Here is a 17118-nt window from a genome sequence, read left to right on the forward strand (position 1 = left end):
CTAAATCATCCTTCACCACAACGCTCCACTGAAACATTTTCATCACTGCTGACGTTGTCTGGTCTCAGGAGGTCAGAGGTCAGAGTGGAACCACTGCTCCACAGTTACAGAAGTTCAGGCCTTTACCCAGAACTGCATATCCCATCAGGCCATGGATGTTGTATAGCCTGACAATAATGATAATGTGTGTGTGTGTGTGTATGTTAATGTCTCCTCCTCTTCAAGGATGGACGTGGTATTTCCTTCACAGTGAAACAATAGAAGGAAGCAGCTCTCGGACTGTTTCCTGTTTCAGACCAGTTTCCCTGCGACACTTCACTTCATGTGAAAAACTCTGAAACATGGACGTTCTGACGCTGGTTCTGCTCCTGAGCTTCAGCCGCGTGTGTGAGTACACGTCTGACATGATGAGGAACAGGGAGGAGAACCTTTACAGCCTCGTGTTCTGTTTCTCTGTTAGAACCTTTACAGCCTCGTGTTCTGTTTCTCTGTTAGAACCTTTACAACCTCGTGTTCTGTTTCTCTGTTAGAACCTTTACAACCTCGTGTTCTGTTAGAACCTTTACAACCTTGTGTTCTGTTTCTCTGTTAGAACCTTTACAACCTCGTGTTCTGTTTCTCTGTTAGAACCTTTACAACCTTGTGTTCTGTTAGAACCTTTACAACCTCGTGTTCTGTTCCTCTGTTAGAACCTTTACAACATCATGTTCTGTTTCTCTGTTAGAACCTTTACAACCTTGTGTTCTGTTAGAACCTTTACAACCTCCTTGTGTTCTGTTCTCTGTTAGAACCTTTACAACCTTGTGTTCTGTTCTTAGAACCTTCAACGTGTTCTTTAGAACCTTTACAACCTGTGTTCTGTTTCTCTGTTAGAACCTTTACAACCTTGTGTTCTGTTAGAACCTTTACAACCTCGTGTTCTGTTTCTCTGTTAGAACCTTTACAACCATGTGTTCTGTTTCTCTGTTAGAACCTTTACAACCTCGTGTTCTGTTAGAACCTTTACAACCTCGTGTTCTGTTTCTCTGTTAGAACCTTTACAACCTTGTGTTCTGTTAGAACCTTTACAACCTCGTGTTCTGTTTCTCTGTTAGAACCTTTACAACCTCGTGTTCTGTTAGAACCTTTACAACCTTGTGTTCTGTTTCTCTGTTAGAACCTTTACAACCTCGTGTTCTGTTTCTCTGTTAGAACCTTTACAACATCATGTTCTGTTTCTCTGTTAGAACCTTTACAACATCATGTTCTGTTTCTCTGTTAGAACCTTTACAACCTTGTGTTCTGTTAGAACCTTTACAACCTCATGTTGTTCCTCTGTTAGAACCTTTACAACCTTGTGTTCTGTTAGAACCTTTACAACCTCATGTTGTTCCTCTGTTAGAACCTTTACAACCTTGTGTTCTGTTAGAACCTTTACAACCTCATGTTTTCCTCTGTTAGAACCTTTACAACATTGTGTTCTGTTAGAACCTTTACAACCTCATGTGTTCCTCTGTTAGAACTTTACAACCTTGTGTTCTGTTAGAACCTTTACAACCTCATGTTGTTCCTCTGTTAGAACCTTTACAACCTTGTGTTCTGTTAGAACCTTTACAACCTCATGTTGTTCCTCTGTTAGAACCTTTACAACCTTGTGTTCTGTTAGAACCTTTACAACCTCATGTTGTTCCTCTGTTAGAACCTTTACAACCTTGTGTTCTGTTAGAACCTTTACAACCTCATGTTGTTCCTCTGTTAGAACCTTTACAACCTTGTGTTCTGTTAGAACCTTTACAACCTCATGTTGTTCCTCTGTTAGAACCTTTACAACCTTGTGTTCTGTTAGAACCTTTACAACCTCATGTTGTTCCTCTGTTAGAATGTAGCTCTAGATCATCATCATCATTATCATCATCAGCGGTTTGTCAATAATCAAGCAATGAAATATTGATTGTTATAGCCTGAGATTGCAGAAGTAGAACGTCATCATTTTCATCATCTTCATCTTCATCATCTTTATTTTCATCATCATCTTCATCATCATCCTTATTTTCATCATCATCATCTTCATCACTATCTTTATTTTCATCATCATCAGCTTCTTCATCATCATTATCACCATCATCATCTTCCCTATTAATGATGATGAAGATGATGATGAAGATGATGATTTCCTCACAGCTGGTTTCCTCATCACTGTCGCCCCCTGGAGGTTTTGTCTGACGACACAAAGTCAGGTCATCGTCCTGGGACGGTGTGATGTCACTAACCCCGCCCACCAGTGGGCGTGGACAGGTGGGGGCAGACTGGTCCACACTCAGTCCTCCAGGTGTCTCTGGGCCAATGGGAGCCCTCAGCTGCCCCCCCACACCCGCCTCACCAAACTCAGCGACTGCAGCGGAGCGCCGGGGTGGAGCTGCTCCGAGGGAGCGTTTGGATTGGCTGAGACACACATGTACCTGAAGAAGCTCGGGTCACGCGTGGTGGTTGAAGGAAACCTGCAGGTGTCAGGGTGGAGGAAGTACGATGTGGACGCAGAAGGAAACGAGCTGCTGACGTCGTTATGTCCTGACACAGGTGAGTTCAGGAGCCATTTCGATTCTATACATACGCCCAGCTGTGATGTCACAGTACACTGACACGCCCAGCAGTACACGGTGATTACACAGCATTAAAATAACGTAAAGTCTCTACTTCAAAGTAACTAAGTACATTCAGTACTGTACTCCATTTTAAGTTACTTAATATTTCTACTGAGTGTTTTTAAATGTTTTCTTTTCTCAGACTCCACCCTCTTCTATTCGTCCACACGTGAACCGCAACGACTCAGCAGCTCAGCCAGACGTCCTGCGACCACAGAATCATCACACAACCACATAGTCAGCGGATGTGTTACCGCCCCAAACATCACAGACTCACATGTCACTGACTCACATGTCACAGACTCACATGTCACTGACTCACATGTCACAGACTCACATGTCACTGACTCACATGTCACAGACTCACATGTCACTGACTCACATGTCACTGACTCACATGTCACAGACTCACATGTCACTGACTCACATGTCACAGACTCACATGTCACTGACTCACATGTCACTGACTCACATGTCACAGACTCACATGTCACAGACTCACATGTCACAGATCTACATGCCACGTCCTCACATGTCATGGACTCACATGTCACTGCCTCACATGTCATGGACTCACAAGTCACAGACTCACAAGTCACTGACTCACAAGTCACAGACTCACATGTCACGGACTCACATGTCACAGACTCACAAGTCACAGACTCACAAGTCACAGACTCACATGTCACAGACTCACATGTCACAGATCTACATGCCACGTCCTCACATGTCATGGACTCACATGTCACTGCCTCACATGTCACTGCCCCACATGTCACTGCCCCACATGTCACTGCCCCAAACATCACAGACTCACATGTCACTGACTCACATGTCACTGCCCCACATGTCACTGCCCACATGTCACGCCCCAAACATCACAGACTCACATGTCACTGACTCACATGTCACAGCCCACATGTCACAGCCTCACTGTCTGCCTACATGTCGCAGCCTTACATGTCACGCCACTGTCACTGCCCTCACATTCACATGCATGCTCAGCCGCTCATGTCACAGACCCACATGTCACTGCCCCATGTCACTGCCACATGTCACTGACTCACATGTCATGGACTCACATGTCACAGACTCCATGTCACTGCCCCACATGTCACTGCCTCACATGTCACAGACTCACATGTCACTGCCTCACATGTCACAGACTCACATGTCACAGACTCACATGTCACTGACTCACATGTCACTGACTCACATGTCGCAGACTCACATGTCGCAGACTCACATGTCACTGCCTCACATGTCACTGCCTCACATGTCACAGACTCACATGTCACTGCCTCACATGTCACTGCCCCACATGTCACTGCCTCACATGTCACTGCCTCACATGTCACTGACTCACATGTCACTGCCCCACATGTCACTGATCACATGTCACTGCCCACATGTCATGGACTCACATGTCACTGCCTCACATGTCACAGACTCACATGTCACTGCCCCACATGTCACTGCCACATGCAGACTCATGTCACTGCCTCACATTAGACTCACATGTCACAGACTCACATGTCACTGACTCACATGTCACAGACTCACATGTCACTGACTCACATGTCACGACTCACATGTCACTGCCCCACATGTCACAGCCTCACATGTCACTGACTCACATGTCACAGCCTCACATGTCACTGACTCACATGTCACAGCCCCACATGTCACTGCCTCACATGTCACTGCCCCACATGTCACTGACTCACATGTCACAGCCTCACATGTCACTGACTCACATGTCACTGCCTCACATGTCACTGACTCACATGTCACACCACATGTCACTGCCCCACATGTCACTGCCCCACATGTCACTGACTCACATGTCACAGCCTCACATGTCACTGACTCACATGTCACAGACTCACATGTCACTGCCCCACATGTCACTGCCTCACATGTCACTGACTCACATGTCACAGCCTCACATGTCACAGACTCACATGTCGCTGCCACATGTCACTGCCTCACATGTCACTGCATCACACTCATGTCACTGCCTCACATGTCACTGACTCACATGTCACTGACTCACATGTCACAGACTCACATGTCACTGCCCCACATGTCACTGACCATGTCACTGCCCACATGTCACTGCCTCACATGTCACTGACCCACATGTCACTGACTCACATGTCACAGACTCACATGTCACAGACTCACATGTCACAGACTCACATGTCATTGACTCACATGTCACTGCCCAACATGTCACTGCCTCACATGTCACAGACTCACATGTCACTGGATCACATGTCACAGACTTACATGTCACTGACTCACATGTCACTGACTCACATGTCACAGCCTCACATGTCACAGCCTCACATGTCACTGCCTCACATGTCACTGACTCACATGTCACTGCCTCACATGTCACTGCCTCCATGTCACAGACCACATGTCACTGCCTCACATGTCACAGACTCACATGTCACTGACTCACATGTCACTGCCCCACATGTCACTGGCTCACATGTCACAGACTCACATGTCACTGCCCATGCAAGAACATGTCACTGCCTCACATGTCACAGACTCACATGTCACAGACTCACATGTCACTGACTCACATGTCACTGCCTCACATGTCACTGCCTCACATGTCACTGACTCACATGTCACAGACTCACATGTCACTGACTCACATGTCACAGACTCACATGTCACTGCCTCACATGTCACTGCCTCACATGTCACAGACTCACATGTCACTGACTCACATGTCACAGACTCACATGTCACTGCCCCACATGTCACTGCCTCACATGTCACAGACTCACATGTCACTGCCTCACATGTCACTGCCTCACATGTCACTGACCCACATGTCACTGCCCCACATGTCACTGCCCCACATGTCACTGCCACATGTCACTGCCTCACAGTCCCCACATGTCACTGACTCACATGTCACAGACTCACATGTCACTGACTCACATGTCACAGACTCCATGTCACAGACTCACATTTCACTGACTCACATGTCACAGACTCACATTTCACTGCCTCACATGTCACAGACTCACATTCACTGCCTCACATGTCACAGCTCACATGTCACTGCCTCACATGTCACGGACTCACACGTCACTGACTCACACGTCACTGACTCACACGTCACTGACTCACATGTCACGGACTCAGTAACCAGCAGAGCTTCGACGGATGTGGTCAATGTCACCAAACCTCGGACCCGGAGGTCGGTTACAGGTTTAAATTCTGACGTTTCGACTTCAGTCGCAGCAATGACGTCTGCTAACGGTCTGACAGAGGTCACCACGGAGACGACCACGGACACGTCACAGAGTCCTTCACGGAGAAACGTCCCCAATCTAGGGACTGACGCCAACAGGTCCTTCACAGATTTCACCTTCAACTATGACGACACGACTGAAGCTCCATCAAAACAACAAACATCCACATCAACCATGGAGATGCATCCTCCAGCCACGCCCACCTACTCCCAGAATGCACCTGGAGTTACGTTCATGCTACAGACAGAAAGCTCAGCGAGCTCCACCCCTCCAGCCATGTTGGCTCTGCCCACATCTCCAACAACTGTAAGTCTCACGACCTCAGACCCAATGGTCCCACCCACAAGTCCGACAAACACACGCATAGCCACCGCCACATCCGTCACTACGGAAACCATGATGACGACCATCCAAACCATGCGTGTCACCACGTCTGTCTCCACGGAAACCATCCAAACCACACCACCCACCATCACTAGAGCCACTGCAATAACGACCACGAGTGTTCCTCCAATGACGTCAGAGCTCAGCTCAGCTCCACCTGTAAGTCTCCATCTGGGTGTCTGCCTTTTATAGTAAAAGTACCTGTCTTTCATAGTAAAAGTACCTGGCTACTGTTCATGGGGATAAGCCACAGATCAGAGCAGGAAACGTGATCTGACGTTAGAGACATTAACAATGACCTTTATAAACTGTGATGATGTCACATTCACCTGAGCTTTCATCACTTCCTGTTTCAGACGGTTTCCCGCTGCTCAGTGATCGTGAGTGAGGTCGGCTCTGGTTCTCACTGGGCGGAGCTGGCACTGACCACCGGGGGTGTGTCCTGTAACTTTAGCGTGGTTAACGGGGAGGAGTCCAGCGACTGTGATGCCTTTGGAGAAAACGGCTTCCTTTGTCGGGTGGAAGGTCTGAAACCTGGAACTTTGTATGAGTTAACAGTGATTTCAAGGAAGGACGGCGAGAAGAGCAACAAGTCCGTACGTACAGGTAAGAACTCTCCTGTCGTCGTCTTCTTCTTCTTCTTCTTCTTCTTCTTCTTCTTCCATGTGGTGGAGAAACTATAAATCTTTGATTATTTGATCCTAAAATTACGTCACGGTTTCCATGGTAGTTTTGACCACGGACTGTAAATAAAGATGCTCGACATGACGGCTCCCAAAAGTGAAGCCAAATCATCTCCATCGCCCCCTGGAGGCTGGCTGCAGTATAGGTCATAAATCACTCCTCCTCCTCCATGTTAGCAGATGGGACATGGACCAAACTAAAAACTCAAAGTAGATGTTAAATAAATGTTTGTCAAAGATGTTTCTGTCATTTCAGGTCGTTCTTATCTCGCTGATGTTTGTTCAAGTGTTTCTGATCAGTTTGGTTTTAATTAGTTATTTATGAGTCTGACTCCTGATTGGTTGCGCACATGTATGGGCGGGACCTCGATACACCGGCTCCACCCCACGATCACTACTGCACAGACTCTGACTGCAAATTACATCCTCACCATAAGATGGCAGTGTCTTATTCTTTGTTGGGTTTATTGGCGGGTGGCAACTAACACCAAGGTGCACCACCGCCATCTAATGGATCTGCCTCCTCTTCCCTGCTCAGCCTGTCCTGCATAGATTCTTCTTCTCCTTTGGTCTAATGGTGGATGGTCACCTACTGTGTTGGAGTGTTAATCACAGTTATCTGGGTCATATTCAATTCTTCTGTCTTATCATGTCTCCCTCAGATAATGGAGCATTCTCTCTATTCCAATAATAAAAGTTCTTCACTCAATGCTTTGAAATTCCTCTATTTATCTTTTCTCCTTCTCTAACATACCTATCACAGTAAAACATCACATGCTCCACTGACTCCTCTATTTGTCAATCAATCAATCAATCAATCAATCATCACATTTTATTTCTATATATTCCCAAATCCCAGTTTGTCTCACAGATGTTAACAAGGAGCAACTTCCTCTGTTCTTAACTCAACTAGAGTCAAACTACAGAGAAACTTTCTGATCAGTGAACAAAGCTCAGTCCCATGTGAGGATCCTCTCCCAGGACACAAGGACAACAGATGCTGATGGAACTGAACACATCAACACAACAACAGTACTGCTATCATATTTCATTTAATCAGTAATCCTTCCAAACTATATCATATGACTTTTCTACATCTAAAAACATCACAGACTCTTTATTAACCTCTTTCCAAACATGTGACCATGGTCCATCTTCCCTCCTATCCACTCGGATGGTGAGATAAGATTCCTCTGCTTTCATATAAAACACTAATCTTCCTGCATCATCACATTACTGTGATGTCAGTGCTATTGGCCTGTAGTTCCTCTTTCTAAACCTTGTTCTACGAACCTCACAGCTTCAGGGTTAAGAGACGTGTCGTCATATTTACAGTCTTTGATCTCGACACAAGAAGAGTTTAGAAAGCTCTCAGTAGTAAGTAATGAAAAAGGACAGAAAAGAACAGCAGTAGATGGAGGTGATGCACCTTGACGTTGCCACTCCACAATATATCAAACAAAGAAGAAGTCTGAACCAACAGCAGAAACTGAGCATGTGCAGAAGTAACGTCCGGACATGGACGACGTGTGTTAGTCCAAAGTGTTTGTGTGTGTCTGTTGCTTCCTGATTGGTTGAGGACACAGCCGCTTCCTGTTTTCTAAGAAGTGTTGGTTTTCCAGCGTCTCCTCCAATCCTCAAGGTGATGTGTCTGTACACTGTGGTTACCATGACAACAGCAGGTTTGATTCTCTTCACAGCCTTGAGGCGTCACTGAGTTGAAACAGGAAACAGGAAGTGTCCTGATGGAGGAAACCAGGGGGGGTCTCCTCCACGTCCTGCCCCTCCTTTTTTTCTGTTTCCTGTCCAGAGTCGCACTGTCTCCATGACAAAATAAGACCCAGAACAATCAGAATCAGGTTCTGGTTCCGGATCACAGTCTGATTAGTTGAACAGTGTCATGATAAAAAACTACATGTTGTTTCTTCTTCATGAGACAATTGTTTAAAGTTGATGTGAAGAGGATCAGGCTCTGGATCAGGTTCAAAGTCAAGATGAAACTTTACATCTGATCACCACAAGGCAACAGAAGCTGATGATGGAAAGTTTCTCTTGTCTCAGACCCAGTCGGTCCGGCTCGTCTGGAGGTCCAGCTAAACCAGGTCCATGCTGGTTCTTTGGGTCTGACGGTGTTGTGGTCTCGCTCTGCCGGTCATGTGGACTGGTACGATGTGAGTCTGGAGGACAGCAGCTCTGGATCCAGGACCAGGACCAGAATCATGGACTCTGCAGTCCCTCGGTCTGGGTTTAGCTCACTGCTTCCTGGTTCTCTGTACACGGTCAGCGTGGTGGCGACGTCCGGTAACAAGAGCGCTGCACCTGTCGTTACCACGGCAACTACAGGTAATGTACATGAAAGTCTCTGTTTGAGAAATTCATGTGTGGTTGTTAATATGAACATTGATATAAAGGTTATATATAATTGTAAATATTTTTAGCTGATAAAGTTTGTGTCAATCGAAACACAGCTTTTATAAATGTTGAAGTTGTGGAACAGACGGCAGCGAGTTATGAGAGAAGATCGTTCAGTCTTCAGACATTAAATACATCTTATACTCACACTTACATTTTTTATCCCGTTCTTTCTCTTCTGTTTTTATGCATTTTTTTATGTATTACATTTGTTATTTGTTATGGTTTCCTTTCCTATTAAATGTCATTTTAATATGTTCATATGTTTCTTGAAATCATTTTAACATGTTTTTATTTTTATGTATTTTGTATGTAAAACACTGAGCGTTTCTTGCATGAAAGGTGCTTTGCAAATAATGTTTATTATTATTATTATAATCTTTCTCAATAATAAAAATCTTGATTTATTCAGGAACTATAAAATGCTGCACACACATTTCTATAATCTAATGATATAAATGTATATATAATATACACAGATGACTTTAATACTGAATATATATATTCTACTTATATGCTTGTAATTATGAAATGAAGTACTTTTACTGAGGTCAAAGAAGTGATTACTTCCTCTTTCCCGTGCAGCTCCCTCCTCTGTCCGTGGCCTCCAGGTGGTGTCATCGTCCTTCCACAGCCTCGGGGTGTCGTGGCAGGCGGGTCCGGGACGAACCGAGCAGTTCGTGGTTCTGCTGACGGATCAGGACGGGGTTCTGTCGAAGAACGTCACTCTACAAAACACAGTGACGTCTGCTGAGATGGACAGTCTGCAACCAGGGACCCGCTATACCATCACCGTGGTGACAGAGGCTGTCGGCCTGCAGAGCTCCGCCTCCATACAGGCTGTCACAGGTGCATATTATGGGATGTTTTTGTAGCTCCAGACTTAGCTTTTAGAGCTTATTCACATCACATATATATGATGAGGAAATGAGCTCCAGTGCTTCAGTGCTTCCTAACTTTTTTCCTTTAGCAGAGGAAACACTGGGCCATCATATATGAAAGGAAAAGAGAAAATTGCCGCCCCACAATTCTTTGCGGCAGCAACATTTAAATGAGACACAACCTTGTACTTTCACATGGACACGCCCATGTAAACATAAGAATTAGTTCTGACACAATCCAGAACTGATGTGAATCCTCATGAAGTATTTTGACTCTTCTCAGTGATGTACGCTACGTTGACGTCATTGTGACATCATCATGTATGGGAGTTCCTCAAGGCTTCTTCCTCGAGCCTCTCCTGTTGAACACAGACTCACTCTTTAATGTTGGTTAAAGAAACGTGATTTCGTTTCAGTTCCTGCAGCTGTGACTCGTCTGACACTCGACAACAACAGCAGCTCCGTCACTCTGCTCGCCTCCTGGCTCTCACCTGTAGGGGGCGTGGACATCTACCTGCTTACCCTATCAGCTCTGGGATCAACGTTGCAGCAGCGCCACCTCCTGCCCAACATCACTCGGGTGGTGTTGGGCGGTCTGACGCCCGGACGCAGCTACCAGCTGTCAATCAAGAGCACAGCCGGAGGTCAGAGTACGGAGACCGGGACCAGAGGGAGAACGGGTGAGTAAGTCAGGTGTATCATGACGACTTGATGACATCATAATGACATCATCATGATAAAAACACTGAGCTCTGTGTTTTCTTCTTGTCTAACGACTGCCCCCCCCTCGCTGTGCGTCAGTCCCTCGCCCAGTGTCGTCTCTCTCCATGTCTCCTCTCGGTGACGGCAGGTCACTGAGGCTCAGCTGGGCGCCCCCCTCAGGTGACTGGGAGAACTACAGCGTTCTGCTGTGGAATGACTCAGTGGTTCTGGTGAACATGACTGTGAATAAACTGAGCGTTCAGTTTGTCTTCTCCGTCCTCGGCCTGGTGCCAGGACGGCTCTACAGGGCAGAGGTCACGGTTCACAGTGGCGTTATGGTTAATACTGCGTTCTGTTATGGACAGCTGGGTGAGTTCATATTTACAAAAGTTAACATCCTGTGTCTTTAAAGTTCAAAGTTAAATGAATCATATTTTTGATTGGTTGATTGATTCCCTCCAGCTCCTCGTCCTGTGCAGCAGCTGCTCGTCCGTCACGTTGATCAAACGTCTCTGAGCGTCCTGTGGACTCCACCCATCGGTCAGTGGGACGGCTTCACTGTGGTCGTCAGGGAAGCAGACTCCGCCTCCGAGGTGGCTCAGAGGCTCCTCCCCTGGGATTCCACAGAGTGCACCTTCATCCTCCTGACGTCTGGACGCCGCTACACCGTCACCGTGACGACCAACAGCGGAAACCTGAGCAGCTCTGCCTCTGTGACGGCTCGGACAGGTACAACTTCTTTTTCTTCCACAGGAGGAAAGAAAGTGGGAAGGTTGTGTGGTTCCTGTTTGATTGTTGTGTGTGTGATGTATGTGTGTGTGATGTGTGTGTGATGTATGTGTGTGTGTCTCTCAGCTCCGGCGCAGGTCGGCGTGCTGAGGCTCTCTAACCTTGGAACCATCGACAGCCTTCAGGCTCTGTGGGAACGAGCGTATGGAGATCTGGACTCGTATCGTCTCCTGCTCGTCCACGACAGTAGCGTCATCAAGAATGAGAGCGTGGACGCCAACTCCACCGCCGTCACCTTCCACGCTCTTAGAGCCGGATCGCTGTACCGCGTTGTGTTGACCACGGTCAGAGCTGGACACGCCTCCAGACAGACAGTGGCAGAGGGACGCACCGGTAAGACCCCACCCCCAAACTGAGAACAGTTGATCAGGATCTAACCAATGACCTGAGAATCTATATTTCGACATTTTCTGACATTTAACAGAGAAATCAATGATTAGTTCAATTAGTACAACTCAGGAAAATCTTGAGGGAGTTTCGTCACATTTGGTACAAACGTTCAGTTGGACTCAAAAATGAAGCGCCCAAAGGTCAGAGGTCATAGGTCACAGAGGTCAGAGGTCACAGTGAGGACATATGACTGAAACTGCTCTGATTGGTGGCGACAAATAATGATGTCACTTCACAGGTCGAAGCTTAAGTTTCTGCGAGGGCGAGTAAACGTTACACAATGAACATTTTACTGAACACACACACACACAAACTCTGTGTTGTTATGTAACAACACACCAACAAACAATACCACAACATGTGATTGTGTTCCAGTTTGTTTTCAACGTCGAACTTGTCGCGCACTTTGTGTATGATTGTTTGTGTGCGTGTTAATCTAAAAGCAGGATATTATTAAAAACCAGGAATTTGTCAGGAAGTTACAAATTATAACGTTATATATAAGTTGAAGTAAGTAAGTTATAAATAACAATTGGAAACAGAAAAATGCCCTGAAACCTTTTTTACTTTCTGCTGATTGAATTAAAGTTCCTCAGTTTATTTTACTTTTGCCTTAATGTTGTTAGTGTTTCATTTTTTTCACTGTAATACTGTATCAACACCAACGTTAACTTTGATACGTGAGATATGTCTTAAAGGTCTGGAAAGTAGAAATCGGATAAAGTCATCAACCGTTTATATGGATCAAAAAGCTCGGGACAGAATCGTTCCTATACAAATGCTGTTTAAATGATTCTGTTATAGTGATCAGGTAATCTGCTAACAGTGCTTACAGTGATCATAATGGGTCTTTTCATTTCCCTGCAGTCCCAGCCGCCGTGGGCGAGGTGACGGTCAGTAATAATGGTCGTACCGATTTTCTTAGCGTGTCGTGGCGTCCAGCGGCAGGTGAGGTGGACAGTTACCTGGTGACTCTGAGGGACCGGGAGAAGCCAGTTCACACGCTGGCTGTGTCTAAGTCCAGTCCCGAGTGTGTTTTTAACTCGCTGGTGTCCGGACGACTCTACAACATCTCCATCAGCTCCCGCAGCGGCAACTACCTCAACCACACCTTCGTCCAGGAAAGGACACGTAAGAACTTAATTTCCAGGGTTTGTGGTTATGGAGGTGCCACCGAGGGTCGTCCCACCTCATGGTCTAATTAACTAACTGTAGTGGAGCTTTTCGTTGGTCGTCGTGGTGTCAGGCTGAAGTGAAATATTAAAAAACGATTGTTTTTATATTTTACTTCTGTTTCTAATCTTCACACCTGGTTTCAGTTCCTAATGACCACTTGGATCTTGATCTGTAAATGTTCTTTATCTTAAATAGTCATGGTAACACTAACAATAATAAAATAGTAGCTAAACTGGCCTACTTCACAGTACTGATCAGTAGTCCACTCTCCTCTGTCAGAGCCGTCAAAGGTCCAGAACCCGACGGCGACCCACGCTGCCCGGGACGACTACCTGAGGGTTTACTGGCGTCATGCGGCCGGAGACTTCGACCTGTACCAGGTGTTCATCAAACACAACAATGTGTTCCTGCAGAACCAGACGGTGCTGAAGACGCAGAACGAGTGCGTGTTTAACGACCTGGTGCCTGGCCGACTCTACACCGTGCTGGTTAACACCCGCAGCGGGAAATACGAAACCAGCACCTCGACCCACGGCCGGACGTGTGAGTGACATCTGCCCTACCTGTTCAGGTTCAGTTAACAACCTAACGGATCCTGTAGTTGTCTGTCATCAGAGATTATAACAGAAGCTAACTAGCTTAGCAGTTAGGCTTTTATATCAATCTCATTGTTTCATCCCCCTGAAACAATGACAAACAATGTTTCTCATAACAAGAGCAGAAGAAAGCTCCGTATGTAAACTCGTCTTCATCACTTGCTGCTGAATCAAGACCAAGATCCTTTATCCTCTTTATTTCTTGTTGTGGTGTTTTTGTAAAGAAATCACCAGATTTACCACAGTTCCACCTGAAGTCTCCATAACTTTACCAGTCAGCCCACATAGGAAGTAACTCAGTGACGTGGGACGTACCTGAGACGGCATCGAGGGTTGACCAATCACATTAGATTAAAGGAAAATCTGCAACAACCAATTAAAAAGCAGCCTCAGGTCACGTGATTTACAAAAGTTTCAGGACCACATTCACTCCCATTTGTCTGGCGCCCCGACCAAGGAGTAAATTATACAGAAATTAATCAAATACAGTTTAAAAATCAGGAGCATTGTTCCAGTAAAATATTATTATAAAATTATGTTTAACATTTCTATACAGGCTTTTTCCTCTCAGGAGGTTGGAGGGGGCGGAGCCCCAGCGCCTGTATTAACCAGCTGCCACTGATTAGCATGTTACTCATTAGCATGTGATTTATCGGCATGATGTTGGTGATTCATTCACGTGGTTATTTTAGAATGTAAAGATTATTATTATTATTATGAAAATCAGCTTCCTGTCACTCACTGTGAATCAGCAGCTCACTCTCAGACTTTGCTTTAGTTCCGGCGGGGGTGCGTTTCCTGGCGATGGCTGTACGGGGGAGCGAGGAGCTGAGGGTGAGGTGGTCGGCCGCTCTGGGTGACGTGGATCACTACGAGGTGCAGCTGCTGTTTAACGACATGAAGGTGTTTCCTCCCATCACTCTCGGCAGCAGCGTGGGCGAGTGTGTCCTGTCGTCGCTCACGCCCGGACGTCTTTACAAGATCCTGGTGTCAACTTTCAGTGGGCCCAACCAGAGAGCCCAGTTTATAGAAGGCCGCACAGGTCAGAGGTCACACGGCATGGGGGGGTTTCTCTGCTGTTAACACCTGATATCAACACACACTGTCCTTCTGTCCCTTCAGTTCCCAGTACAGTCAAGAACATCCACGTCAGTAACACTGGAGACAGCAGCAGTTTGCAGGTGAGCTGGACGCCAGGTGAGGGCGACGTGGACAAGTTCTCTGTGTTTCTGTTCAGAGACCGAAGACAGCTAGATGTCCGATGTGTCCTCAAACACCAGAACCAGATGACCTTTGGCTCCCTGCAGCCTGGACAGACGTACGACGTGATGGTGCAGTCAGTGAGCGGAGAGCTGGTCAACAACAACACAGCATCAGGACGCACAGGTCAGAACGCCTGAACACTCCTGTACACACCTGAACTCACATGTACACACCTGAACTCACATGTACACACCTAAATACTCCTGTACACACCTGTGTACACACGTGTGTACACACATGTACTCACTTGTACACTGCAGTACTGTATGTAGGTGATGGAATAATGTTAACTCACATTATAAAAGACAGTGACTTTGTTTCATGAGTCTCTGCTGATATCTCGTGGTCAGTAAATGAAAATCCTTGCGTCCAGTCCCCTCAGCAGTGACGGGGCTCCAGGTGGAGAACCTCCACACCACCTGCAGCCTCCAGGTGAGCTGGCAGGAAGCTCTGGGCGTGGCTGACGGATACATCCTGCAGGTTCTGGACGACAGAGGCTTCCTGGTGACCAACTCCTCTCGGGACGCTGGGTGCACCAGCTACAGGTTTCACAGGCTTATTCCGGGAAAGAAGTACAGAGTCCTGGTCCAGACCACCAGCGGGGGTGTCCACAGTCCAGCGGTCAGTGCCGAGTCTCGGACACGTAAGTCTTCCTGTTTCCTGCTCAGACACAGGACGGAAAAAGACAGAAAGACATGTTTCTTTCAACTTTGACCTCTGACATCTGACATGAGCTCTGACCTTTAAAACTTTATTAGTCTGAGGTTTACACACAGTGAACTCATGAAGACAACATCACAGATGTTTGTTCCTCTTCCCATCAGGCCCTGCAGCCGTCACAGACCTGTCCATCAAGTCCAATACCACCACCAGTCTGTCTTTCCTCTGGTCACCACCAGAGGGAGACTTTGAGCTTTACGAGATCCTCTTATATCAAAGTGACGAGTCATTACAGGAGAGACAACGAGTCCAGTCCAGCAGTCAGCAGTGCTCCTTTCATGGTCTGATACCCGGCGCCCCCTATAGGGTGGTGGTCCTGACCCACAGCGGAGACCAAAGCAACCAGACCTCCATCTGGGCCCGCACAGGTGAGAAGGAGGACAGGTGAGAGGTGAGGACAGGTGAGAGGTGAGAGGTGAGAGAGAGGACAGGTGAGAGGTGACAGGGAGGACAGGTGAGAGGTGAGAGGGAGGACAGGTGAGAGGTGAGAGGGAGGACAGGTGAGAGGTGACAGGAGGACAGGTGAGAGGTGACAGGGAGGACAGGTGAGAGGTGACAGGAGGACAGGTGAGAGGTGAGACAGGTGAGAGGTGAGAGGGAGGACAGGTGAGGACAGGGAGACAGGGTGAGAGGAGAGGGAGGACAGGTGAGAGGTGAGAGGAGGACAGGTGAGAGGTGAGAGGGAGGACAGGTGAGAGGTGAGAGGAGGACAGGTGAGAGGTGACAGGGAGGACAGGTGAGAGGTGAGAGGGAGGACAGGTGAGAGGTGACAGGGAGGACAGGTGAGAGGTGAGAGGGAGGACAGGTGAGAGAGGACAGGAGGACAGGTGAGAGGGAGAGAGAGGACAGGTGAGAGATGACAGGGAGGACAGGTGAGAGGTGAGAGGAGGACAGGTGAGAGAGAGGGAGAGGTGAGAGAGGAGGACAGGTGAGAGATGACAGGAGGACAGGTGAGAGGTGACAGGGAGGACAGGTGAGAGGTGAGAGAGAGGACAGGTGAGAGGTGAGAGAGAGGACAGGTGAGAGGTGAGAGGGAGGACAGGTGAGAGATGACAGGGAGGACAGGTGAGAGGTGAGAGGAGGACAGGTGAGAGGGACAGGAGGACAGGTGAGAGGTGAGAGGGAGGACAGGTGAGAGGTGAGAGGGAGGACAGGTGAGAGGTGAGAGAGGGGAGGGAGAGAGGAGAGAGAGAGGACAGGTGAGAGGTGAGAGGAGACAG

General features: G+C 47.2%; 2 protein-coding genes across 2 annotated transcripts in view; both read left to right on the forward strand.

Annotated features, from left to right (window-relative positions):
- Nucleotides 1-279: 279 nt before the first annotated feature.
- On the forward strand, nucleotides 280-3683 carry LOC118109515. The gene is made up of 4 exons (XM_047339799.1): nucleotides 280-387; nucleotides 2161-2556; nucleotides 2764-3009; nucleotides 3550-3683. Exons 1-4 carry the CDS (start codon nucleotides 342-344, stop codon nucleotides 3681-3683), a joined length of 822 nt encoding a protein of 273 aa, XP_047195755.1. The 5' UTR covers nucleotides 280-341.
- Nucleotides 3684-5697: 2014 nt separating this feature from the next.
- Nucleotides 5698-17118, forward strand: part of LOC118110203 (receptor-type tyrosine-protein phosphatase beta) — a 30875-nt gene continuing 19454 nt past the window's right edge. The window contains exons 1-14 of the mRNA XM_035157881.2: nucleotides 5698-6445; nucleotides 6643-6892; nucleotides 9031-9312; nucleotides 9967-10230; nucleotides 10679-10942; nucleotides 11064-11333; nucleotides 11427-11693; nucleotides 11820-12086; nucleotides 13011-13274; nucleotides 13599-13862; nucleotides 14694-14957; nucleotides 15038-15301; nucleotides 15552-15821; nucleotides 16003-16266. Coding sequence (XP_035013772.2) covers nucleotides 5894-6445; nucleotides 6643-6892; nucleotides 9031-9312; nucleotides 9967-10230; nucleotides 10679-10942; nucleotides 11064-11333; nucleotides 11427-11693; nucleotides 11820-12086; nucleotides 13011-13274; nucleotides 13599-13862; nucleotides 14694-14957; nucleotides 15038-15301; nucleotides 15552-15821; nucleotides 16003-16266 — 4006 coding nt within the window. The 5' untranslated portion in view covers nucleotides 5698-5893. The remainder of the gene's footprint in view (nucleotides 6446-6642; nucleotides 6893-9030; nucleotides 9313-9966; nucleotides 10231-10678; nucleotides 10943-11063; nucleotides 11334-11426; nucleotides 11694-11819; nucleotides 12087-13010; nucleotides 13275-13598; nucleotides 13863-14693; nucleotides 14958-15037; nucleotides 15302-15551; nucleotides 15822-16002; nucleotides 16267-17118) is intronic.

The sequence above is a fragment of the Hippoglossus stenolepis genome, chromosome 5 (genome assembly GCF_022539355.2).
Source record: "Hippoglossus stenolepis isolate QCI-W04-F060 chromosome 5, HSTE1.2, whole genome shotgun sequence".
NCBI classification, from domain to species: domain Eukaryota; kingdom Metazoa; phylum Chordata; class Actinopteri; order Pleuronectiformes; family Pleuronectidae; genus Hippoglossus; species Hippoglossus stenolepis.

What these genes read in the sequence shown, in the direction of transcription:
- LOC118109515 (XM_047339799.1), top strand. Translation starts at nt 342, where the DNA reads ATGGACGTTCTGACGCTGGTTCTGCTCCTGAGCTTCAGCCGCGTGT. An exon ending in GTCGTTATGTCCTGACACAG is followed by an intron (nt 2,557 to 2,763) that starts GTGAGTTCAGGA and finishes TTCTTTTCTCAG; the next exon opens with ACTCCACCCTCTTCTATTCG. An exon ending in TGTCACTGACTCACATGTCA is followed by an intron (nt 3,010 to 3,549) that starts CTGACTCACATG and finishes CACATGTCACAG; the next exon opens with CCTCACTGTCTGCCTACATG.